Below are 26,387 nucleotides of genomic sequence, written 5' to 3'. Positions count from 1 at the left end.
TAGGAGTAAAAAATCTGATCACACAGAAGTTAGCTAGGTTGGATCTTACCGCCGCTACTTTAAGGAATTCAGAGATTCTTGTCATTCTAGTGAGGAATTTCTTGTAGATGTCAAGGCCCTCTTTGCATTGAGTTTTCTTCATGTCAAAGTACTTCTCTGTGAAGTGAAAAGAATAACATGATAATGAAGCACTGGAACTTAAATGTCATCAAATAAGGATAAACTATCAAACTGTATCAAATTAATCAAACTGCCTTTGCAAATTAATGGAGGAGTTGCTGAATATTCCATAGTATAATTCTAAATATTACACTTTTCTCCAATCAGAAAATCGTCCCTTAAAATGTAGATGTCTGCAGGAAGTATACAAACTCTCCAAAGGGGTGCATGAATCCTAAACATGTCTCACTAGCTGGTAAACGTTTCACTGATGTTTGCTCATATCCAATTTGCTCCTCCACCCCCCACAGGCCTGCTCAGTCTCCCAAAAGGAACAAGGCTCTCATCTGAGTGAGAGAGGCATCCATCCTCATAGCAGAGAATACAGCCTTGACATGCATGTAATGACCAGCAATTTATCATAGTCTAGGAACCAAGTGCAATTCTCTAACTCCAGTCTAATGTCCAACTTTGTGGAGAAATAGAATGTTAGTGTTCTGGAATTTCTATTTCCAATGTTATTGACATTATTTTCATTTCCAACTTGTGCACTGAACTACATGTGCACGGAACTACATGTGCAAGGAACTACATGTGCACGGAACTACATGTGCACGGAACCACATGTGCAAACAGATATGCAGAGTAGTCGAATAGACTGTGTGCAAGACCAGTCTCTCCACCAGCATTGTGCGCAATTTCATTTTAACACAGTCCCTTCAGGAAACTCATTTAGAATGAATTGGAAACTAGATTGTTTCAGTGTTTCAGACATTGAATAGAATGTCTGAATTTCAAAAGGAATTCAACCAACCTACAGACCTTATGTCACCTTGCAAACCCAGTTCACTAAAACAAAGCAGAGCAGTAGTAGAACACTGTTGTTTATTGGCCCTCGTTAAGTTAACCTGATAGCATGGAGCAGGCTGATAGTGAGTTGTGTAAAAACATATTGAGGCCAGAGATACAGTATCAACCCAGAACGACAGGGTGCAAAGGTGTCTCTGCATCAGCGCTGCTCCATGGTTACGATGATATGGCAATAATGACTTGGTTTTGGCAGGCCAGAGCCTCTTGAGAGCCAGAAGGCAGAAGTACTTACCCAACAGGTTAATAATGCCTTCGTTGTAGGCCGCAAACAGTCGAATGGCATCTTTGAACAGAAGCATGAAGGCCGCGTTTATCACTCCGTTGGTAAGCTCATTGGCGTTGACCTGGAGATGGAGGGGGGATCCAAAGCAGACCAATTGAATTGACAGACGACCCATCAAGCACTCTCATTGGTCTGACTCAGCGGTAACTCCCAACCACACGACAGGGCTACTCATTCGCCGACAGTTTTTTTGCAATAGTGTCATATTCGAGAGCTGGAGCGTTTATTCAGGCCATAGAAGTATAACAAGTTACAAGGAACTTACATTGAAATCAAGTAGTGCATCCATCTGATTTTGGATAATGGGTAGGGTCTTCAGTAACTTCTCTGTGTTCATGGTTCTCATAACGCCATCCGCCCTTGGGGAAAGATAATATTCCAATCATTAGGGGCCCAATACTATTGATGTTGGATTGTCAATGTCATGAAGCATGCAACCTAAAATAATGAATTTGAATTAGGCTTAGTGAACAACACTACACTTACTCAGATGCCCAATCCCAAACCAACCCTTACACCATATGCACCATGCAGGAGTAAGCAATATACCCAAAAATGTATTCAAAACACACTTCCCAGGAGTCGACTGCACATTGTGTATACAATATAGGAGAAACTAGGTAGATCTGAGACGGATGCTATAAGAAAACATTTGAACAGAGAATTAAAGTCCTTACCCTCGTTTTACTTTGGTGAAGTCAAAAGCGACCTGTCGATACGATACAGCCTTCTCATTCAAGTAGCGACTATACCTCCTTATGAACGTTGACATGTCATAGCCTGAAAAAGACAATAGGGAAATAAATGTTTTAGCATGAGGTGCATCTTGATGGTGATACACATCTCACTGTAGAACTGCCACATAATCACCTTTTCAAACAACTAGCCTATACTCTTAACTGTTTATTTGGGGAACTAAGTGATACAATAAGCAGAGGCAAATTCTTTCCATTGATTTTGGAAATGAAGACGACTTCAGAGTTTATTGGTGGATATACGGGTGTCTTAATAGGGCGTTGGGCCACCACGATCCACCAGAACAGCTTCAATGCACCTTGGCATAGTTTCTACAAGTGTCGAACTCTACTGGAGGATGCAACACCATTCTCCACGAGACATTCCATCATTTGGTGTTTTGTTGGTGGAAAACGCTGTCTCAGGCGCCGCTCCAGAATCTCCCATCAATGTTCATTTGGGTTGAGATCTGGTGACTGAGACGGCCATGGCATATGGTTTACATCGTTTTCATGCTCATCAAACCATTCAGTGACCACTCGTGCCCTGTGGATGGGCGCATTGTCATCCTATGGGGGCACAGCCATTGTAGCAAAAAAGAATGGGCAACTGCATTTTTTATATATGGTCTGTCCCGTATTTTCTTCTAAAGTAAAGGCCCAACAGGCTGTCTTTGACAGCTCACGATCTTGTAGATTTCTGTCATGAGTGCTATACTCCCCAACCAAGTCATCATCCTTAAACAAACTGACAGCTCCCTATTACCGTAATTTATCAGTAACACAATCTGACAAAAGGAATGTGGGTTATTATGATTACTCTACCATTATACTCCCACTGGTCTGGGATGCCATGCATCTTGTTAACATTTCTTTTTATTTAAACTTTATTTAACTAGGCAAGTCAGTTAAGAAAAAATTMTTATTTACAATGTCAGCCTACCGGGGAACAGTGGGTTAACTGCCTTGTTCAGGTGCAGAAMGACAGAGTTTTACCTTGTCAGCTCGGGGATTTGGACTTTCTCAGTCTTGCAAGTCTCAATATTGCCTGTTGTCGTGTGCACGCACACGTTTAGTAGGCAAAAGTTACAGAACGTTGCAGTTCTAGAATAGAGCTGACGTGATTCCTTATTCTATTTCAAATGTATTTTCTAGAAGAAGCATGCCTATTTGAATGTTCAGTRACATTGTTCCCTGCTGAACGCAGCCCTGTTGATTGACCTGAGAGAATAGACCTTAAGATACTGTATGAGCTCAAATGCTCCAGTGAAGACGGTACTGAGCCTGTGATAAAATGCAGAGTGCTGCAGAGCTGACTTCACTCACCTTGTAGGCCACTTTTGTCCAAAAAGTTACTGAGGTTAAAAAGCGTGTTCCTTGAAGCCAGGTACTGTATAAATCTCTGCAACACAGAAACATGTGTAAAAACTTTTTGCAATACAAAAGGAACTCCTAGATTGCCAATAAGTGCATTCACCAACAGCTGAAAATGCATAGCAATGTTACATACAGTTGAAGTCGGAAGTTTACATACACCTTAGCCAAATACATTTAAACTCAGTTATTCACAATTCCTGACCTTTAATCCGAGTAAAAATTCCCTGTCTTAGGTCAGTTAGGATCACCACTTTATTTTTATGTAAAATGTCAGAATAATAGTAGAGAGAATTATTTATTTCAGCTTTTATTTCTTTCATCACATTCCCAGTGGGTCAGAAATTTACATACACTCMAWTAGTATTTGGTAGCATTGCCTTTAAATTGTTTAACTTGGGTCAAACATTTTGGGTAGCCTTCCACAAGCTTCCCACAATAAGTTGGGTGAATTTTGGCACATTCCTCCTGACAGAGCTGATGTAACTGAGTAAGGTTGTAGGCCTCCTTGCTCGCACACGCTTTTTCAGTTCTGCCCACACATTTTCTATGGGATTGAGGTCAGGGCTTTGTGATGGCCACTCCAATACCTTGACTTTGTTGTCCTGAAGCCATTTTGCCACAACTTTGGAAGTATGGCTTGGGGTCATTGTCCATTTGGAAGACCCATTTGCGACCAAGCTTTAATTCCTGACTGATGTCTTGAGATATTGCTTCAATATATCCACAATTTTCCCTCCTCATGATGCTTCTTTTTGTGAAGTGCACAGTCCCTCCTGCAGCAAAGCACCCCCACAACATGATGCTTCCATACCCGTGCTTCATGTTGGGATGGTGTTCTTCGGCTTGCAAGCATCCCCATTTTCCTCCAAACATAACGATGGTCATTATGGCCAAAGAGTTCTATTTTTTTTTTTCATCAGACCAGAGGACATTTCTCCAAAAAGTACAATCTTTGTCCCCATGTGCAGTTGCAAACCGTAGTCTGGCTTTATAGCGGTTTTGGAGCAGTGGCTTCTTCCTTGCTGAGCGGCCTTTCAGGTTATGACGATATAGGACTCGTTTTTACTGTGGATATAGATACTTTTGTACCCGTTTCCTCCAGCATCTTCACAAGGTCCTTTGCTGTTGTTCTGGGATTGATTTGCACTTTTCGAACCAAAGTACATCATTCTTCTAGGAGACAGAATGCGTCTTCTTCCTGAGCGGTATGACGGCTGCGTGGTCCCATGGTGTTTATACTTGCATACTATTGTTTGTACAGATGAACGTGGTACCTTCATGCGTTTGGAAATTGCTCCCAAGGATGACCAGACTTGTGGAGGTCTACAATTTTTTTTCCTGAGGTCTTGGCTGATTTCTTTTGATTTTCCTATGATGTCAAGCAAAAGAGGGACTGAGTTTAAAGATAGGCATTGAAATTTGGAATTTACCAAGCTGTTTAAAGGCACAGTCAACTTAGTGTATGTAAACTTCTGACCCATTGGAAATGTGATACAGTGAATTATAAGTGAAATAATCTGTCTGTAAACAATTGTTGGAAAAATGACTTGTGTCATGCACAAAGTAGATGTCCTTACTGACTTGCCAAAACTATAGTTTGTTAACAAGAAATTTGTGGAGTGGTTGAAAAACGAGTTTTAATGACTCCGACCTAAGTGTATGTAAACTTCCGACTTCAACTGTAAGAGCATCTTCTCAAAAGAAGAAGTATGATAGAATTATGTAATTTGTCACTGGATACTGCTTCACTTCAAACCAGTGTTAAATGGATTTCAAAATACCTTAACACCACTAGTAGACTGTGTTYACACAGACTGCCAAATTCAGATGTTTTGCCCAATTAATGGCAAAAGTTGACGCCTATTCATTCCAGCATTTCTTTATTTTTTTTACTATTTTCTACATTGCAGAATAATAGTGAATACATCAAAACTATGAAATAAAACATATGGAATCATGTAGTAACCAAGAGTAACCAAGAGTGTTAAACAAATCAAAATGTATGTTATATTTGATATTCTTCAAAGTAACCACCCTTTGCCTTGATGACAGCTTTGCACACTTGACATTCTCTCAACCAGCTTCATGAGGTAGTCATCTGGAATGCATTTCAGTTAACAAGTATGCCTTGTTAAAAGTACATTTGTGGAATGTCTTTCCTTCTTAAATGTGTTTGAGCTAGTGGTGTAACGAACCGTAGTTAATCCGTACAGATCACCCCCCACGGTTCGGCACGCATGTGAACCACGAATCAATTGCAAAGTTTAACCATCATAGTGTGAAATGCCGCTGTTACTTTTTAAAGTAATAATTCCCTATATCTTAATGCAGAGTTGCAGTGAAAAGATAGACAAGACAGATGTGTGCTGTGTTTTATTCTGAAGCCTAAAGGTTGATTTGATTATTTTTTTTTAAAGCAGTTGTGTGTACTGTTCACGTGAACGGGGCATGTTGAATCCCAACAAATCAATCATGGATGCTCGCGTTGAAAAAATGTGCAGTGACAGCCATGGCTAGCGGAGGAGCTGAAGAACTGGAAAAGCCTCCCGCTTCATTTAAGTCTCATGTATGGGAGCATTTTGGCTTCCCTGTCAAATATGATGGCGGATGAAGGGTGGTGGACAACACCATTACGGCGTGTAGGCATTGTGCCACAAGAAAGCCGTATGATCATGGAAATACATTGAGCATGGCCACACATTTAAAGCTTCATCACCCTGGTGTGTCAGTGACAGGAGCCATCTCAGCCAAGAGACAACAACTTCTCACCGCGATATTTAAGCAGCCCTTTGCTGCAGAATCAGACCGGGCTAAAGCCATTACCAAATCTATTGGGATGTTTATCGCTGCAGACATGAGGCCATACTCTGTTGTGGAAAACAAGGGTTTAAAAATATGGTGAAAGTGCTTGAGCCACGCAACRAAATCCCCTGGCGCAACAACTTCAGTATGAAGATCGTGCCAGATCTTTATGAACAGGAAACTATCAAAATTGTCGACAAATTATCCAAGGAATCCTCTGTTGCCCAGACAGGTGGACCTCCAGGAAAACGGAAAGCTACGTGACTGTGACTGCTCACTACACCACAGAGGAGCGGGAGATGTGAAGTCCGGTGCTACAGACACGCCCCTATGAGAGTCACACAGGCACAAATCTGGCGCAGGTACTGCTTGGAGCAGTAGCAGAGTGGAAGGTAGAGAGGCCCAATAACAATATCCCAATCACCACAGATAATGCCAAGAACCAAGTAAATGCAGTGATAGAAGCTGGACTGGGGCCACAGATAGCTTGCTTTGCACATGTGATCAATTTAGCATCCCAAAGGGGAATGTATGTTGTTCTGGTCTTGTATAATGATGTTCTGTATTATGTCATTCTGTATTATGTTTCATGTTTTGTGTGGACCCCAGGAAGAGTCGCTGCTGCTTTTTCAACAGCTAATTGGGATCCTAATAAAAAAAATACCAAATCGCAGTGAACCAGACTGCCTCCTTGGGAGGATCAGGAAGATGGTTTCCTTTTTCCACCGAAGCACAACAGCCGCTCATGTGCTTAAGACCAAGCAAGAAATGCTACAGCTACTGACTCACAAGCTAATACACGATGTCACAACAACATGGACCTCCACTTATGACATGTTGGAGAGCTATCTKGAGCAGCAGGCAGCTGTRTACTCTGCACTGACAGACAAGACCCTGAAAAAACATAAAGACATCGTCACCTTGTCTGATGATGTGAAAGTGGCAGAGGAGGTCCTCCAGGTGCTCAAACCCCTCAAACCGGTTACAACCCTATTGAGCACTGAAACTGCACCGTCTGTGTCCATGATCCTACCTCTGAAAACAAGAACTCTACAATCCATGGCCCCAAGTGAGGAAGACAGCACCMTCACTAGAGATGTCAAGGCTGCCATTAGAGAGGACCTGAACCCCAGATACCCCCCGAATGTACAGGACAACCCTCATAGAGCTACTGCACTGGATCCAAGATTCAAGTCCCTATCTCACCTAGACCCTGCCCTACACCGGAGGACATACAGTGATGTCACCACTGAGATTGTGTCCACTGAAGAGGTAAAAAAAAAGTGAATTACTTAAATAATAAATATAGTGCAGTCTAATCTTAGTCTATGCTATTGCTATTAGAATACATTTTTGATTTGGAATAAGAATGGATTTTATTAAATGTTAWTGCCACAATTATAGTTCTATGAAATATGAAAATAAATAATTGGTTAGTTTTTTTTTCTTTTTTTTTCTGCAGGGTCAAGCCACAGAGTCGACAGGAGCAGACTCAGAGGCATCTCCTCCGCAAAATAATGTAGCCAAGAAGGAGCTTTTCGGGGAGACCTTTGTGAGCAAGGACACAGGCAAGACGTTTGCCAACACCATCAAAGAGGATGTGGCATCCTACAAGGCAGCAAGCCGCATTCCAGTGGATGGTGATCCACTGGCATGGTGGAAAAGCAACGAGTGCAAATACCCTCACATTACCATGATGGGAAGATGCTACCTGGCTGTGCCTGGCACTTCAGTTCCCAACGAGAGGGTGATCTCCACGGCAGGGGACATAGTGACTTCAAAGAGGTCTACCATCTCCTCAGACAATGTAGACATCTACATCTTTTTGAAAAAGAATTTGAAGTTAAGCTCAGGTCTGATTTGCTTTCTTTCTTTTTTTTGATGTGGACACAGGCTATTTTTTAATTCACTCTTGTTCAAAGGAAGAAGGTATCATAYCAATATGATGTTTTTCTAAGTCGTGAGAAGGTTCGGGAGCTGGCAATGTTAAAAATAGATTTTTAGACATGTACTTTTCTTACATGTAATTTTGTAATTTACAAAAACAAGCACACAACAAGAAAACCGTGTTTGAAAAAGGTCAAGTTTTTGCTGTGAGCCAATGGGAAAACCTAGGTAATCACAGGTTGTTTTTCCCACGACTGGGACTATAAGTGCCAACAGATCAGAATTGGGCTGCCATTGGTACCATTACAGTATGAAGGGAGGAATGAGGGTTGATTTGGAGATCGGAGTCCGTGTCTTGGATGACATGCCTCTCTGTTCACCTGGGAGTCAGATTCATTGTATAGTATTTAGCTCGGCTGGGAGTGTGGAGTTGCAGAGCTCCAGGGTGAAGTTTCCCCATGTACAGATCTAGAATCAGCTTCCTCTCCAAAAACTAACCTTCACCGTGAGTGGGGAAAATGCAAAACTGACCCAAGGTCAGCGTCTAGAAGCAGCTTCACCCTACTCCGTGGAGTTGCAGACAGGTTTTGCTCACCTCGTTGCCGTAGACCATGAGGTGGTGTGTGGCGGTGAGAGACTTGAAGACCACCACCCAGCTGGTGTTGGCAGTCCTTTCAAACAAGGTGTCTGCCAGCTGGGGGATGTTCACGTTCATCTCATTGGTGCAGTGGATCAAGTCTGGGGGAGAGAGTGGGGGAAATGGTGGTTAATGTAGGGTCCTATAGCCATATTATTTTAAGTGATTGAGACACAGACATACAGTCTGCCTGAGAGCGAGAGAAAGTGTGACTGTGTGAGCATAGGCAGATGTTGTTTTGAACAACCAGTTCCACAGAATCAAGCTGTTGTTGTGAGCAAATGCCAAAACTTCCTGGTACAGGCTTTCGTCACTTTGACCGACCGGGTTCAACTGAGAGCACAAAGCCCTTAGCACAGCCCAGGATAGGATAGGCCAGGATAGGTTGCACCCAGGGTATATATTTTCAAGCTGTGGTCACAAACGTCTGTCTGAGGATAGCACATGCATTCTGGGCATTATTTTGGTCTTTGGCAGGGCTCCCATGCCATCTGGCCTGTAGTGAAAGCCGATGCCTTCTGGCACCTTTCCATCAGTGCCATGAGAATGTGCTCTCATGCCAGATCTCACAAGGTCGCCCATCCACCCACACACACACACACACACACACACAGCTCAAAAGGAGATCAAATCAAAGTGTACAGATTTGCAGGTGCAGCAAAATTGCAGTAGTGCAGTAATAATACCTAGCAATACACACATAATCCAAAAAGTACAGGGAAAGAAATATCATAACGAGCAATGACAGAGTCCGGAATCTAATATACACAGAGTATACAAAACATTAAGAACACCTGCTCTTTCCATAACAAACTGACCAGGTGAAAGCTATGACCCCCTTATTCATGTCACTTGTTAAATCCACTTCAATCAGTGTAGACGAAGGGGAGGAGACAGGTTGAAGAAGGATAAGCCTTGAGACAATTGAGACATTGAATGGCACACATACACAATCGGAGGGTGAATGGACAAGACAAAAGATTTAAGTGCCTTTGAACAGGGAATGGTAGTTGGTGCCAGGCGCACAAGCTTGTGTCAAGATCTGCAACGCTGCTGGGTTTTTCACACTCCAGTGTTTCCAGTGTGTATCAAGAATGGTCCACCACCCGAAGGACATCCAGCCAGCCAACTTGACACAACTGTGGGAAACATTGAAGTCAGCATAGGCCAGCATCCYTGTGGAATGCTTTCAKGGGGGGGGGGGGGGGTGCTCAATATTAGGAATAGAGGTCGACCGATTATGATTTTTCAACGCAGATACCGATTTATTGGAGTACCAAAAAAAGCCGATTAAAAATGGGCCATTTTTATATATATTTATAATAATGACAATAATACTGAAATGAACCCTTTTATTTTAACTTAATATAATACATAAATCAAAAGGCCGATTACCGAATGTTATGAAATCTTGAAATTGGCCCTAATTAAATCGGCCATGCCGATTAATCGTTTGACCTCTAATTAGGAAGGTATTCTTACGGTTTGGTACTCAGGTGTAGATACAGACAGTATGGACAGTATATGAATAGAAAAGATGTGTACCGCAGTAGTTATATAGGATGAGTCATGCATAGAAAACAGTATATCCATATAAAGTGAGTAAAACAGTACTGTATGTAAACATTATTAAATAGGGGCAGCAGTCTCTAAGGTGCAGGGTAGAGTACCGGGTGGTAAACGGCTAGAACAGTAACTAAGGCTAGTGGTGACTGGCATGGAGATAGAAGCTGTTTATCAGTCTCTCGGTCCCAGCTTTGATGCACCTGTAGTGACTCCTCATCCTAGATGGTAGTGGGTTGAACAGGCCGTGGCTCGGGTGGCTGTGATCTGCTGCTAGCACGGTACAGGATTGGTAGCATCAAGGTGAAATCTTATGACAACAGAGTAGATAGCTGATCAAACATTGAAATATACTTTTTAATCTATTTCAATGGTTGACAACACACTGATTTAACGTACAAATGTGTAATCATGATTCAACTCTTCTACTTGTTCCTCTGAAGCGCTGACTGTTGCCATTGCCTGTTAGTGCAACCTGGGTGGTCTACAGAGCACCTTTACCGACTGCAGAAGCTATTCTGACATCCACAAAAGGACGCCCATGTGATAACAAAAGGCCTTTCAGGTCTGACAGAATGACTGGTGGTGATGCAGGGAGGGACACATGCATCAACAAGTCCCATCAAAGTGATGCATAAGAACCAAATGGTGTTATAACCTGTTTGGAGTCTTCTCCCTTTAACAGGGCGTTGGACTTTGACACACGCCGTGTTCAAAACTGGGAACTTGGAAATATCAGACTTCCATGCATTCAAGACAACTAAGAACTGAAAAAAAGAGCTCAGACTGGGGAAAATATTTTTAAAACGGCCATCCAACTCGGAATTCAAAGTCGGGAACTCGGGCCTCTGTCTAGAGCTTCGACTTTCAAACCTGAAGATCACTGATGTCAAGATTTGACCTCGTCCCCCCCACACACACACTATCTAGGTGCATTGAATGTGCAAAATACTTATTATACAAGCACCATCCTTCTTAATGTGTAAAACCCATTTCGAGACCCTCATATAGATACACTGTAATCAAGCAACCAATGTGACTTCAAATAACTGTAGGGAGCTGTTCATGCAATACAATATTTAAAACAATCATTTGCCAAATCGTTACTTGGCAAATAACTGCAATAAATATTTGAGTAAAATTCTTTGTTGTAGAAACTAATTATTTTCAACAGATCAAACTACATGTGGAATTTATTCATCAAAGTAGTGAGTAATAACTAGCCTGTATTTCACTGTTACCTAAAGTGCATGTTTGTTGACCTATATAATTATATGTAAGACTATGCAAATTTCKGAGAATTAAACAACGTTACCTGCTCGCTGTGGCTTGTAAATGTAATTTTACTCGCCATTGTCCTTTAATTTCAGTTTGAAAGCAAAAAAGTTAGACTCAGCAGCAGGATGATTTTCACTTCATGAGAGGATACTGAACTGAAATGAATCCCAGCTCCACAAGCACCTTATACAGGCAAAAAGCAGTCATATATATGCCGCTATAGAAGCCTAAAGAGAAGAGGTTTGTGCTCAAACACCTAGACCTAGAGGTGCCATCTACAATTAAAGGGATACTGAACATGGTTGAATGCATATCACGCCTCTCTTCATATAAGAATACTTTATCCCTAGATAATGCAATAAAAACACTTCACCAGGGTAAACCTTCAGAAAATCCTTCTATATCTGACTGGCACATACCCAAGGGTAGTAGAGAGGCAACTGATCTACTCACAGGGAGTATTGAATGCCTTCAAAATCCATAAGACATTTGTCAACCTAAACATAGCACCTTGTGGTAGACGGATACAGCTGATGGAAACGGAGTATTGAATAATGGCATACCGTCATCTCTCGTTGCTCTGCTTACTGACATCTGGATACAAAGTTGCTGTAAGTGCAGCAGGGGAAGTGGACAAAAACTAGCTTGACAGAAATTGAATTAGTTGAATTGGGCAGAGTGTCTGACATCTTGGCTCAAAAGGAGAGCCAGACAGAGCCAAGTCCAGAACATTACCTTACCTTGCAGTTTCACTCTATTAAGAAAACCAAGGCCAATTTGCATGTTCTTTCATCTGACCCATGTATTCCCAGTAACCAGTCAGATTCTGTTAAACTCCCAAGATGTCACGCTGAATTCAGAGATTGTCAATGTGTACAGTAAGCACTGCAATCATGTAGGCCTACATACATCACAAATCTTATGCAACAGAGATATAGGGTCTCCTTGTAAGAGTAGTCTCTCTACCCAAAATAACATGGTTGGTCATCTGTCCTTTATTTTAGTTACCCAACCAAGGTTAAACAATCTGTCTGATGTCAGCTGAAATTGTAAAGGACTCGAATCCAAAGTATGAAAAGGAAGTGAGTGCTAAGAGCAAGCTGGTGGGAATCAGACAAAGCTGGATTTTGAATACTTTGTGGTTTGGGAGGGTTGTGTGGAAAGTAAAAAAATGAAAACCATGACAAAGGATTCCAGTGATGAACAACCAAGTTATTTYGGGGAGATGTCCGCAAAAGAAAAGCTTGCGTCAGCAACTGCAGCCACATGACAAGTCATAATCACACATGGGAAAGAAAGTGAAAAAAAACTAAACCTTCCTATAAAATAAAAGCTAGGTCACTTTCATAAGCTACTGTGTAGAATTTATTTGTAATCAATTTATTAAGAATTATAATACACGTTACCACTAATACATGTAAGTCATGAGTCCAGATTTAGTTTCATGACACTAAGTGCTATGTAATGCTCATGCAGTAGTTGACCTGGACTTCCTGTTGAAAACTTTTTTCCCACCATCATTCTCTCAACCGTCTGTTATCGAGTCTACGCACATTTRTTCTAATTGTAAGGGTCAAGGCCAAGGGCTTGTACATAGGTCATGTTGGGTGGCTCAGTTTGCTCTTGCAACACCAGAGTTGTGGGCAAGTCATTCTGGATAAGAGCATCTGCTAAATTACTCAAATGTAAATGTGAAAAATGTTGGGTGGTGTGGTATTCACTTGATTTTCCTGTGTTTTGTGGACCAATGCTAATGTTCCCTTAACGTACATTAGTGCATTTAATAACCATTACAGGCTACTAGTGATGACATGGCCAGTGCAGCAGACATGAACTAAAAGCATTCAAATTAACTAAACATGAACTCTGGAGCACAAGCAACGATCGGAATGCAATGGTCGAAGCATTTCCCTAGCTTGCATTCCTTTGAGAGTTCTTAATAAAYACACCAGATTTCAAGGCCCAAAACATGCAAGGAACACATTGATGGCTTTGGCAAACAGTTCCAATAGGCTCAGCATAACAMAAAGGTTTAAAAGATTATAATAATTCAAGTTTGGAAATATTGGGTAGCATTAATTACCCCAAAACAATTCCAAAAAGAACACCTACATGAGAATGCTGTTCATCGACTACAGCTCAGCGTTCAACACCATAGTGCCCTAAAAACTCATCACTAAKCTAAAGACCCTGGGACTAAACACCTCCCTCTGCAACTGGATCCTGGACTTCCTGACACCACCTGGGGGCAGCCTAAGGGTGTGCAACAACACATCAACACGGGTGCCCCTCAGGGGTGTGTGCTCAGTCCCCTCCTGTACTCCCTGTTCACCCACGACTGCGTGGCCAAGCACGACTCCAACACCATAATTAAGTTTGCTGATGACACAACAGTGGAAKGCCTGATCACAGACAATGATGAGACAGCCTATAGGGAGGAGGTCAGAGACCTGGTAGTGCGGTGTCAGGACAACAACCTCTCCCTCAGGAGAAGGCTGAAAAGATTTGGCATGGGTCCTCAGATCCTCAAAAAGTTCTAAAGCTGCACCATCGAGAGCATCCTAACTGGTTGCATCACCGCCTGGTATGGCAACTGCTTGGCATCCAACTGCTAAGCGCTACAGAGGGTAGTGCGTATGGCCCAGTACATCACTGGTCATGTTACTTAGCATTTCTTTCAAGGTGCTTGAGTGATTGTTAACATAACATAATTGGKCTTTGTGACTGTGTTTACTCATGTTTGATCAATCACTCCGTGGTGTATGTCTGTGTCTCACCCTACTTRTCTTTTAATTTAACATTTGATCAGCTCCCTGAGATTTCTGGAATCCATGTAATCAACATCCTGCTGGCTGTTGACGCTCAGGAAGTGTCTCTTGGGAGGGTAAGCATACATAACCAATGTTTACGCACCTTTTTATTTTATTTTAAATGTACTCACCCATCACGGGAAAATGCATAGAAAATATGGAGTGTTAATTTATTCACTGCGAAAGGCGATCCGTGTTGACCTGTCAATTTATTTATCACTTGGCCTACATCACTGCCCTAAACAAGACAGTGCCTTCAGAAGGTATTCACACCCCTTGACTTTTTCCACATTTTGTTGTGTTACAGCCTGAATTTAAAATAGATTGAATTGAGATTGACATYGTGTGTGTAGGCCAGTGACACAAAGTGGAATAATGTTTAGACATATTTACAAATTTATACAAAAATGAAAAGCTGAAATGTCTTGAGTCAATAAGTATTCAACCCCTAAACAAGTCACATAAATTGCATGGACTCACTGTATGCAATAATAGTGTTTAACATGATTTTTTAATTACTACCTCATCCCTGTACCCGACACATACAGATAATTGTAAGGTCCCTCAGTCGAGCAGTGAATTTCCAACACAGATTCAACCACAAAGATCAGGGAGGTTTTCCAATGCAAAGATCAGGGAGGTTTTCCAATGCCTCGCAAAGGTAGATAAATAAAATAAGCAAAAATTGAATATCCCTTTGAGCATGGTGAAGTTATTAAATTACACTTTGGATTGTGTATCAATACACCCAGTCACTGCAAAGATACAGGCATCCTTCCTAACTCAGTTGCCGTAGAGGACGGAAACCGCTCAGCAATTTCAACATGAGGCCAATGTTGACTTTAAAACAGTTATTTAATGGCTGTGATAGGAGAAAACTGAGGATGGATCAACAACATTGTAGTTAGTCCACAATACTAACCTAAATGACAGAGTGAAAAGGAGGAAGCCTGTACAGAATACATATATTCCAAAACATGCATCCTGTTTGCAATAAGGGACTAAAGTAAAACTGCAAAAATAAATTAACTTTATGTCCTCAATACAAAGTGTTATGTTTGGGGCAAATCCAACAACACGTCACTGAGTACCATTCTTCATATTTTCAAGCATGGTGGTGGCTGCATCATGTTATGGGTATGCKTGTCAATGGCAAGAACAGGGGAATTTTTCATGATAAAAAGAAATGGAAATGAGCTAAGCACAGACAAGAACCTAGAGGAAATCCTGGTTCAGTCTACATTCCAACTGACACTGGGAGAAGAATTCACCTTTCAGCCTAAAACACTAGGCCAAATATACACTGGAGTTGCTTACCAAGACAACATTGAATGTTCCTGAGTGGCCTAGTTACAGTTTTGATTTAAATCTGCTTGAAAAACTATGGTAAGACTTAAATGGTTGTCTAGCAACAACCAACTTGACAGAGATTGAAGAATTTAAAAAATAATAAAAATGGGCAAACATTGTACAATCCAGGTGTGCAAAGCTCTWAGAGACTTACCCAGAAAGACACAGCTGTAATCGCTGCCAAAGGTAATTCTAACATGTATTGACTCACGGGTGTGAATACTATGTAAATTAGATCTTTCTGTATTTCATTTTCAATACATTTGCAAAAATTTTAAAATATATGTTTTCACTTTGTCATTATGGGGTATTGTGTGTAGATGGGTGAGAAAAAAACCATTTAATACATTTTTAATTCAGGCTGTAACAACAAAATGTGGAATAAGTTAAGGGGTAGGAATACTTTGAAGGCACTGTAGCGTACAGCTTTGAATGAAGGCTCTGCCTCCTCCAGCAAATCTAGATAAAGCAGAACAGTAACACCAGTAACGGTTGGAGTGAATTTAGTTCATTTATTTTCAGAGAGGATTTTTCCCATTTTAGAATTTATTTAAATTCATATTTGAAATTCTAAAGGGAACTGTTCCAGGTGAATACAATTAGGTTAGTTCATTATTTGATCTTGCAGTGGACAGATGAGGCAATTGTAAATGTAATTTCTTGTCAACAATCTACACAAAATACTGTCAAAGTGAAAAAAAATAAAAATAATATAGAATTCTTAACAAAAATAGTCACATAAGTATTCAGCCCCTTGGTTTAGTTCAGGAGTAACATTTGGCTTAACAAATCACTCTGTGTGAAATAGTAGGGGTTGACATTTTTGAATGACTAACCCTTCCTCTGTCCCCCATACAACATCTGTAAAGCTGCATAAAGAAGGGCAGTGGTTGGTAGATGGTAACAATAACAAATCAGACATTGAATATATCTTTAAGCATGGTCAAGTTAATAATTATGCTGTGGATTATGTATTAAACCTCCCAGTCACAAAGATACAGTTGTCCTTCTGAACTGAAGGACAGGAATGAAACTGCTCAAGAATGTCACCATGAGTCCAATAGTGATTTTAAAACAGCTACAGAGTTCAATGGCTGTGATGGGAGAAAAGAGGCTGGATCAACAACATTGTAGTGACTCCACAATAATGACCCTAAAATGGCAGAGTGAAAAGAATACAACTTTAGACAGATTGCCCACTTCACTTCATTGCAGTAGAGTGGCTACTGATGTTTATCTATGAGATGGAAGGTCAATTCTAGCTCTGAATAGTGGTACTGGGGCTTTTTGAGGCTAGAGAATAATGGTTTGATGGAAGTGCCCGGTTTGCAGCCTTTGAAACGTGATATTGACTCTCAAAGGCTTTTTGAGAGTTACAGTGGGCTCTATTCAGTTCAGTGGTGTGTCAGCACTCTTTTTGATGGACTGTCATTCGATGCCACTGCGGTCACATGCGTTCCATTGGGGGGGGGGGGGGTMAGGGTGAACCTGTGGGCAGAGCCTCTCATGCTGCATGCACAAAGACTGCAGACATGTGTTAGCGTGTCCTCTGGCCTGACTCGCATGACCCACCAACAGACTGCTGCCTCAGTGGTTACAGTGGACCCATGTGCTCTACATTTTAGCTACACCAGGGAGAGACTCTCAGCTTGTCATGCACCCCTGTTTACTTCATTGATCAACTTCAGTCACTAATTAGCTCAATTGCACCAAGAAAGATTGTGCACACTGCTGAAATTGTTCTCAAATGTGGATTTTAGAACTAGAATTGATTAATATTACCATAACTAACCTGTCCAGAAATAGCTTTTAACCCAAAGTCATTTTTTTGCTAGTTCCTATTTATGAGTGAACCAGGTTAAACACAAAACCACAGGTGATGACGAGAAAGAACATTCACACGTATACCATTACATGTCAATGAGCTTGCAGGCCTGGGGTGTGAGTGGGTGAGGCCTTATTTCATAACGTCATGTAGGCTATACAGGTTAGTTGATAGATCGGCTTATATTCAGTAGGTTGTATGCCACAAAGAAACAGCAGTATCATTTCATTATTTTACTTTGAAATAATTCAAGCTGTCGGCTTCGGCAACCTAATGGGATCTAAAAACAAGGCCCACTAATACAAATGTGCCACATTGTGCAATATACAAATGATAAGAGACAAAAACAAGTAAAGAAGAGCAGGTTCAACATTCAGTGGTTCAGAGTTGAATTCATACACACTATCTATGAAAAAAAACAGATGGCGTCTTCATGGCACATGAACGTTTACACTGTTATCATTACCACAGCTAAAAGAGAGGGCCCAAGTCAACCAATCCCAGCTGTAACAATTATYCTTGTGGATCACTTTTATCAATCACCTTTTGGTTTCATGTAGGCTTGCTCAACATGCAAATGATAAAACTCAAATGCATATAATTCAAACCTGCTCAGCAAGGAGAATATTATTTCTCACTTTAWTATCACAGAAACATGGTCACCAGTTTGATTGAATATGGTTGTCTCCGTTTCAAATCCTTATGGCAAACAAGAAAAGAGCTCTGGAAAACTAAAGAGATTTAGAAGGTTCTGCTCCAAACACTGCAGTGGTTTGAAACCTACGTGGATCATGCCCTTTACTCTTTGCTGATTGCAGGGCGCATCATGTTGCAGTGTTGACTCATGAGTTGAGCTTCCAGAACAAGCTTGGATCCAATAGAACATGTTTGCTCAGTATTACCACATGCACAGAGAGGAGAAGTCCTCACAACTTAACATTGTACTAAAATGACTTTTTGCCTATTTGGTTAATAATCAAAATAATTAATTTTACCTTTATTTATACAGGTTTTTCTCATTGAGATAACATCTCTTTTCCAAGAGAGACCTGTTCCAATAGCAGCAGGGGGAACAACGTTTCAGACAAAACAACTTACATACACTAACACAACATTAAACAAAACTATAAACACACATACAGTACAACAAAAACATTTTACATTAAAAACATGAGTCTTGACTAAAAACAGCAGGCCTAAAAACAATTACACTCTTCTATGATATATACATCGATCAAGTGTTTAAACTCCACCAATGAAACTACAGTAGATCATCACATTTTAAATGTTCAGGAGAGAATTCCAGGACCATGGAGCTAAGTAACTAAAACTATTACTACCATGACCTGTTCTAATTTTTGGTACTGTTAGAAGCAAATGAGAATGGTACCGTAATTGATATTAATTTACCGACCTGACAAAAAAAGAACAGAAATAAAATGGCATTTTACCCAATATGGCCTTATAAATCAGTGTATACCAGTGTTTAAGCCTACGCAAGGTCAATGACAACCAGCCAACAGCGTTGTAGAGATCACAATGATGTGTTAGACGTTTTTGATTTGTAATGATCCTGAGGGCTGCATGATATACTGAATCAAGTGCTCTCAGGGTAGTGGCTGAGGCCTGCATATATATAACATCACTAAAATATAAAACCGCCAGTAATGTACATCGTACATATGGCCTTATAAATCAGTGTATACCAGTGTTTAAGCCTACGCAAGGTCAATGACAACCAGCCAACAGCGTTGTAGAGATCACAATGATGTGTTAGACGTTTTTGATTTGTAATGATCCTGAGGGCTGCATGATATACTGAATCAAGTGCTCTCAGGGTAGTGGCTGAGGCCTGCATATATATAACATCACTAAAATATAAAACCGCCAGTAATGTACATCGTACCAGCTCCTTCCTGGCCTCAAAAGAAAAACCAGCCTTATGCCGGTAATAAAAACCTATTCTCAGCTTGGGCTTCCTTATCAAGTTCTCTACATGCACAGTGAAGCTCAGATTATCATCAACACACACACCAAAATATTTGTACACTAACTTTCTCTATAGTACGTCCAGTCAATGTAGCAATGATATGATTATTAACATGCCTGGCATTTGAAAATACCATGCATTTTGTTTTACCTGAATTTAGAACCAGCTTTAAAATCATACAGATTCTGTTGTATGATGTTAAATGCTCTTTGGGCATTTTCAAAAGCTAACRATAAACTACTACCACTTGAATAAAGAACAGTATCATCTGCATAAAAATGTACATCCTCTGTTTCAATAAGATCCCCAATGTTGTTGATATACAAAATGAACAACAGTGGGCCCAAAACAGAACATTGCGGAACACCTGAGCACACCTCTATGGACTCAGATTTACAATCATCCGCCTATACATTGTGTACGAATTGATAGGTAATTTATAAACCAATCTAAAGCATGACCAGTAATTCCACAACATTTGAACCTTTGCACTAACAAAGCATGGTCCACATTGTCAAAGGCCTTCAACAAATCAATAAAGACAGACACACAATGTAACTTCTTATCAAGAGCACAGTGGATGTCATTTAAAACCTTCAATATTGCTGAAACAGTGCTGTGGCCAGACCTAAAACCTGATTGCATTCCATTTAAGATGTTGATTTCTTGGAAGTAGGCCTTTAGCTGCCTACTAACTAAGGACTCCAGTACCTTTGACAGTACAGACGATGTTGATATGGGTCGATAGTTGTCAAGTAGCGARGGATCTCCACCTTTCAGGAGAGGCAGTACAAAAGCAGATTTCCATAACTTGGGGATTTCCTTAACATCAAGCGTGAGGTTAAAAATACATGTTAAGGGGGGAGCAATGACGTCTGCAGCTAGGTGTAGGAGGCGGGGGTCTAGCTCAGCAGGGCCAGGGGATTTTTTCCCATCAATTTCTTTCAGGGCTTTACACACTTCTGAAACAGAGAAGGATGAAAAGGTGAACCTGGTGAAAGAGTGCACAGGGGTGTCAGGTAAATTCATAGGGGGCTCAATTATACTTTTGACCTTTTCAAATAAACTGCCTGCATCTAAAAAAAATGCTGATTCAAGGCTTTCAGAATGGAGAATACAATTTTTGGTAGACACACAGATTGTAACTGAGAGAACCTGTTACAATCTGTGTGTCTACCAAAAATAGTTTGGGAAGCTGTGTATCTTTTTTGCACTCCAAACCCTTCACTACTAGCCAAAATGTGGATCGATTATTTAAATAATGTATAGTAGATTTCAGGTAGTGGTCCGCTTTCAATTTACAGACCATAGCCACACCCATATTTCGAAGACGTTTAAAAGCCATCCAATCATCTGCCAAACCAGTCCCTCTTGCTTTAGCCTACATAGCATTTAGCTCCCTTATGATTTTTGTAAGTTCCTTAGTAAACCAAGGGTTCTTTCTGCCCTTMATCCTGCATTTTTTAAAAAGGGGCATTGAAACCACTCCAGGCCTTGAGTAGGAGGTGGTTGAATTCAACTGAAACCACTCATAACTAACATATTGTCAAAAATAGGTTCAGGAATCAAAACAAGTAAGGCTTGTACAACACAATACAGATATTGTAGGCMTACGTTTCAAAGTAATACTATCAGGTAAACTAACACTTCCTAGTTTCAGTCTGACTAATACACCCAGCATTCTGACAACCTTGTTTTAGTACAGTAGCTACAATATAACTCTGAGACCTGTATTTGCATTGTCATAAAAGGAAACTATAGGAAAGCCAGTGTTGAGGTTTCCTCTCCAAAAGTAGTTAACTGATTCTAGCTGTGTGTCCAGATCATTAGGAGCACTGAGGTACTATGAGGTGATTACCATCACTTCAGCAGTCTACTGCTGCTGGGAGGCTGCGGGATCTACTTCCTCCAGTTCACTTTGGATTAGAGTGTGTGGAGTATGGTCTCAAGTTTTATGCTTGAGGTCAAATAAGAAATAAAGATTTCAGAATACTGCATCTCAAAGTAAATTCCTTCTGGAAATAGACAAAGTTTAACTTTCATCGTGTTTGCCGAATGATAATGAACTTGGCACAAATACACAGGTTATTTTTTTACTTTATTGTTCACCAAAATGTCACCAGGTGTTAGGTGATGTGGGAAGTTGGGAACCATACTTTCATTACCTCATTATGATCACACATCCTGTTTTGGGATGCCAAACATTCAAGTCAAATGACACAATAAAATAAACTTCCCATTTACAGTGGCTGAATAGTCCCTAAAGCATCAAATAGGCTACACTTGCGATTGAACCTTGCACTTTGGGACTGACAGAAATGGGTTTACATAAAAGCAATTTAAGGTTTTCCCCCCGAGGGGGGAAAACGTCTACATGCAATAAAAGTGCAGTCTTTTTCCTCTTTCTATAAATAGATACATCAATATTGAGTGGATATGTTACTGATTACAACAAACTGGAATCTAAAGTGGTGGGCTATAGCTTGTCTATCTTTTTAAAATGTCAGGAGCAGTCGTCTCGGAGCTCATTTCTCACCAAAGCAGACCAGCGTTCAAGAGCAGGCTGGCTCATAGCTGGGAAAAAGACAATTGTTTGACMTTTCCCTATTTTCTTCCTCTCTGGTAACAAGTTATTTGGTGGAGTTTCTTTAACAGGCCTGTGCTAAAGAATGTGCACACTGKCCGGAAACCCAACCCAAATCAAAGGAGCTAAGAGGGAGCCATATCTTGGGTACAAATCAGACAGGAGGGGAGCTAGACACGACACTGCTATTTCAGTCTGAGAGGAAACTCCAACACAAGTGCTACCAGCCCTCCTGAAATACCTATAACCTTTGTCACATTCCTGCTCTGCTCCTGCAAGCCCCAGACTACAAAAAAGGGGTCTTAAGAGGTCTTCTCTAGCAGCCTCCTCATGAAGGAGAAGCCAATCAAAAAGCCTTCTATGCACAGGAGTCAGTGAGGTATGGCCTCTCCACTCACTCGGAGTTTCATACATGCCCTTCAAGACCCCCAACAAACACCACACATGGCATTTCTTATTCTGGAACCAATGCTAAAAATAGTGCCCATTAGGAAGTTGGTTTCACCATCTCTCCCCACCAAAACATTGTATGGAGGGGGGGGGGGGGGGGGGGGGAATAAGCAGCGGGGGTGTGAACAGCTTGATGTGGTGATGCCTGCAGTCAAACTGCATCAGCACTGATGCTAGGGCACTGAGGTCAGCGCAGAAATAAAACCCATTGAACGGGAGTAACCCAACACAGAAGCAATGGAGAAGGAGAACTGTGAATCAACAATGGTAAAATGTCAGGAAGTGCAGAGGGTGTCTTTAACATCCGTAGTCAGACCATCTTGCGGACAACGACACTAAAAGTTGTTTCTCTTGAAGTTCCCCATTCAATGCCTGTGAAGAACAGAGTCAGCCAAAAACACYGAGGGGGGAAAACGTCTACGTATGCTAAGCATAAGATCACGTAGGGACACTCACTAGACGGTACATTTCCTGTAGGCATGTAGTCGCTATTGAAAGAAAATAGGTGGACATCTCGATAGAAGACTGCATAAACAAATCACGGAGCAGTTAAGCGATTTATTTTATTAAATCATTGCATAAATAGCACTTTAATAACCATCATTCTTGGTAGAATAATGGTTATCATTCATAGGTCTAAGATGGCACCGACAGATAAGGGAGCTCTGCTTCTAGCACCTAAGCAACTTTCCAGTATTTTTTTATTTTTGTGTGTTATTTCTTCAATTATTAGCCCAGAAAATTGTTTGTTTTATTACATACAGCCGGAAATAGCTTTTGGATATCAAAGCGGCGGTAACTCCGTCATTATGACCAGGAATACGACTTTCCCAAATTGGATCCTTGTTCGTACCCTTCCAGGGCAATTTAACTTATTCCAGAGGGTGCTCCAAAACACCGCCGGCGGAGAAGAGGTATTTGGAGTGGACTTCTAGTCCGACTCAGGAGGAGTGCACACCATCCACCGCTTCAGARTATATTCCTCGCTAATGTTCAGTCTCAGGATAATAAAGTAGACAAGCTCAGGGCGAGGATCTCCTTCCAGAAAGACATCAGGGATTGTAACATACTATGTTTCACGGAAACATGGCTCTTGGGATATACTGCGACAGTGATAAGTTCTGGGTAGCCTCTAAGAATAACAATGCTGAATACACAGATACGGTGACTGAGTTCATCAGGAAGTGTATAGGAGATGTTGTACCCACTCTGACTATTAAAACCTACCCAAACCAGAAACAGTGGATAGATGGCAGCATTCGCGCAAAACTGAAAGCACGAACCACCGCATTTAACCATGGCAAGATGGCCGAATACAAACAGTGTAGTTATTCCCTCGGTAAGGCAGTCAAACAGGCAAAACATCAGTACACAGAGACAAAGTGGAGTCRCAATTCAACGGCTCAGACACGAGACATTTGCAGCAGGGTCTACAGACAATCACAGACTACAAGCTGTCATCAAGGCTAAGGGTGGCTACTTTGAAGAATCTCAAATATGTTTTSGATTGTTTAACACTTTTTTGTWTAGTACATGATTCCATGTGTTATTTCATAGTTTTGATGTCTTCACTATTATTATACAATGTAGAAAATAGTACAAATAAAGAAACCCTGGAATAAGTAGGTGTGTCCAAACTTGACTGGTACAATATATACTGTATTCTATTCTACTGTATTTTAGTCAATCTAATATTTATATATTTCTTAATTCCATTCTTTTACTTTTAGATGTGTGCATTGTTATGAAGAGTAAAACATGTTTTTTTAAAGATACTACTGCACTGTTGGAGCSAGGAACACAAGCATTTCATTACACTCGCAATAACATTGCTAAATATGTGTATGTGATCAATAAAATTTGATTTGAAGTCACACCATTTCTTGAAGTTCAAAGTCTAGGCTACAACCTGATCGTCATCCAGTTAATCACATTATTTGCATGCCAAGCACAGCGTTAATTTCCATTGTAAAGATGCTGGCATGGTGTAGGGTAATTGTAGTAAAATTCTATGAAATCTCGCATTGTTTCATAGATAGGCAAACATCAGAAAATAACTGCTTGATTATAGCCTACCCACATGTTAAAAAAAATACTACAGTGTACTATAGTACTTACTATAGWATTATGTAATAAGCTGTAGTATCCCTTGACCTCCACACTGTAGTATACCCTTCGATCATGTAGTGCTCATAGAATTGTGTAGTATAGTGGCAAATACTATAGTAAATACTACAGTATTGTCCACAAAAACACWAGTTTTTTAAATTATAGTAATACCACAGTATTACATTTGCATAATCCACCCATTCCCATACCCCAATTTGTGCCACCCATGGGTGAGAAACCTTCATGCCAAGTATATACCATTGTATTATGTTCCCTACAGATTACAGAAAAGAGCAAACTCTGAASGATTCGTTCAGACGCCAGTCCTACCTACGTACAGGTTATGAAAAAGGTGCTCATTTAGTATTTGTTCAGTAGGTTTCCTACTGGAAAAAGCCYGCACTTCTATGTCAAAGATAATAAAGCAAAACCACTACAGTATACTAGTCATGTCTGCAAAAAGACTACAGTAAATACTACAGTAAAGTCCGCAGAAACACTACAGTGAATACAAGTGTATAAATATTGTAATACTACAACATTTATACCATAGTACTATATTTATATACTATAGTATGCACTATAGTATTTTTTTCATGTGGGTTTGTAGGCCTTAGCCACAGTTCAATGCCTAAGGAATAGACTACACACACACACTTGATCAGACGCAACAATGTAGCAACTCGTCGACATATTAATACTTACAATCTAAATGTTTCTTTTTTGGTCCCATAATTTCATGCGTGGTCGCCTTGCACACAGTTTTGGACACCGCGGAGCCGGTTACACTGTGTTGAGCTGCAGTTATCCTATCCGTAATGCTTTGTCCAGACATCTTCGCACTTTTGTATAAAGTACAGAACAAATGTTTCAAATCCTGTGGAATCGATATTGTCCTCTGTAGCTTCCACAGTTCAGCCACCTGACATAAAATAAAGAGAGGAGAGAAATTTTGACGGCAGGAACGTTACTCGTGTAGCTAAATCCCAGGGTGATATATGCACCCCACATCCACGACTTGATTTGAGGCTGTAATTGAAGTTTGGGTGTATCGTCTACGTCGGAAAACCACGAAGATACAAACCCTGAGTGTTTTACTTTCGTTCAATTTCCAAATGTCCTCTCACTCCTCCTATAATTACTTTGTTCGCACTGACGCCCCCTCTCGTTTCGTTCTCACTGAAGAAGTCTGTGCTCTTTTCTACTTCGCCTCCCCCTGCTGGGTTTAAATGGACTGGAGGTTTTCAGGAAAATGGCGGGTCTCATTCCGCCATAGACTTGGAGCCTTCATAGAGATAGATAGAGGACTTATTTTTGTATCTGTGACATTATATCRCCTGTGGCAGCATGGGCAGCGCCTTTTAGGCTATCTCCATTTTAAAGCAGTACATKTTCTTATTTTTCTTCATTGGCTAATTGGCGCCCGACTTATAGAAATCCCCACCCAGTTGACTACTTTAAACTAGTGGAATCCCGCAATGGCAATGTCCACGCTAAAACACATCATATCCATGATGAGTCCTCTATCTATCTCTATGGGAGCCTCCCAAATGTTATGTGGGTGTTGCTGAGTTTACAGCAGGGCCACCATTGTGGCTCTTAAACTTCAATTGATTGATTGTTTCGGTCACCTACTTGAGCCAACATGGATGGGCGGGCGACAGTTTCGCACCCATTAT

General features: G+C 40.8%; 1 protein-coding gene across 14 annotated transcripts in view; it reads right to left on the bottom strand.

The window, feature by feature from the left end:
• The window catches only part of LOC111950753 (phosphatidylinositol-binding clathrin assembly protein), a 53,549-nt gene extending 27,620 nt beyond the window's left edge, over positions 1-25,929 (bottom strand). For 5 of the 14 annotated variants that reach the window (XM_070434325.1, XM_070434328.1, XM_070434327.1 and 2 more), the window contains exons 1-7: positions 25,414-25,929; positions 8,708-8,850; positions 3,373-3,448; positions 1,990-2,092; positions 1,578-1,671; positions 1,262-1,373; positions 50-156 (exon numbers count right to left, since the gene is read on the bottom strand). In XM_070434325.1, coding sequence (XP_070290426.1) covers positions 50-156; positions 1,262-1,373; positions 1,578-1,671; positions 1,990-2,092; positions 3,373-3,448; positions 8,708-8,850; positions 25,414-25,543 — 765 coding nt within the window. In that variant the 5' untranslated portion in view covers positions 25,544-25,929. Of the gene's footprint in view, positions 1-49; positions 157-1,261; positions 1,374-1,577; positions 1,672-1,989; positions 2,093-3,372; positions 3,449-8,707; positions 8,851-20,276; positions 20,528-25,413 lie in introns of all 14 variants that reach the window. The other 9 variants (XM_070434329.1, XM_070434333.1, XM_070434335.1 and 6 more) reach the window with 4 other exon arrangements.
• Between the last annotated feature and the right edge of the window lie 458 nt (positions 25,930-26,387).

Source organism: Salvelinus sp. IW2-2015, linkage group LG23, assembly GCF_002910315.2.
Source record: "Salvelinus sp. IW2-2015 linkage group LG23, ASM291031v2, whole genome shotgun sequence".
NCBI classification, from domain to species: domain Eukaryota; kingdom Metazoa; phylum Chordata; class Actinopteri; order Salmoniformes; family Salmonidae; genus Salvelinus; species Salvelinus sp. IW2-2015.
Note: the sequence above shows the minus strand (reverse complement) of the source record. Positions and strands in the feature narration are given on the sequence as shown.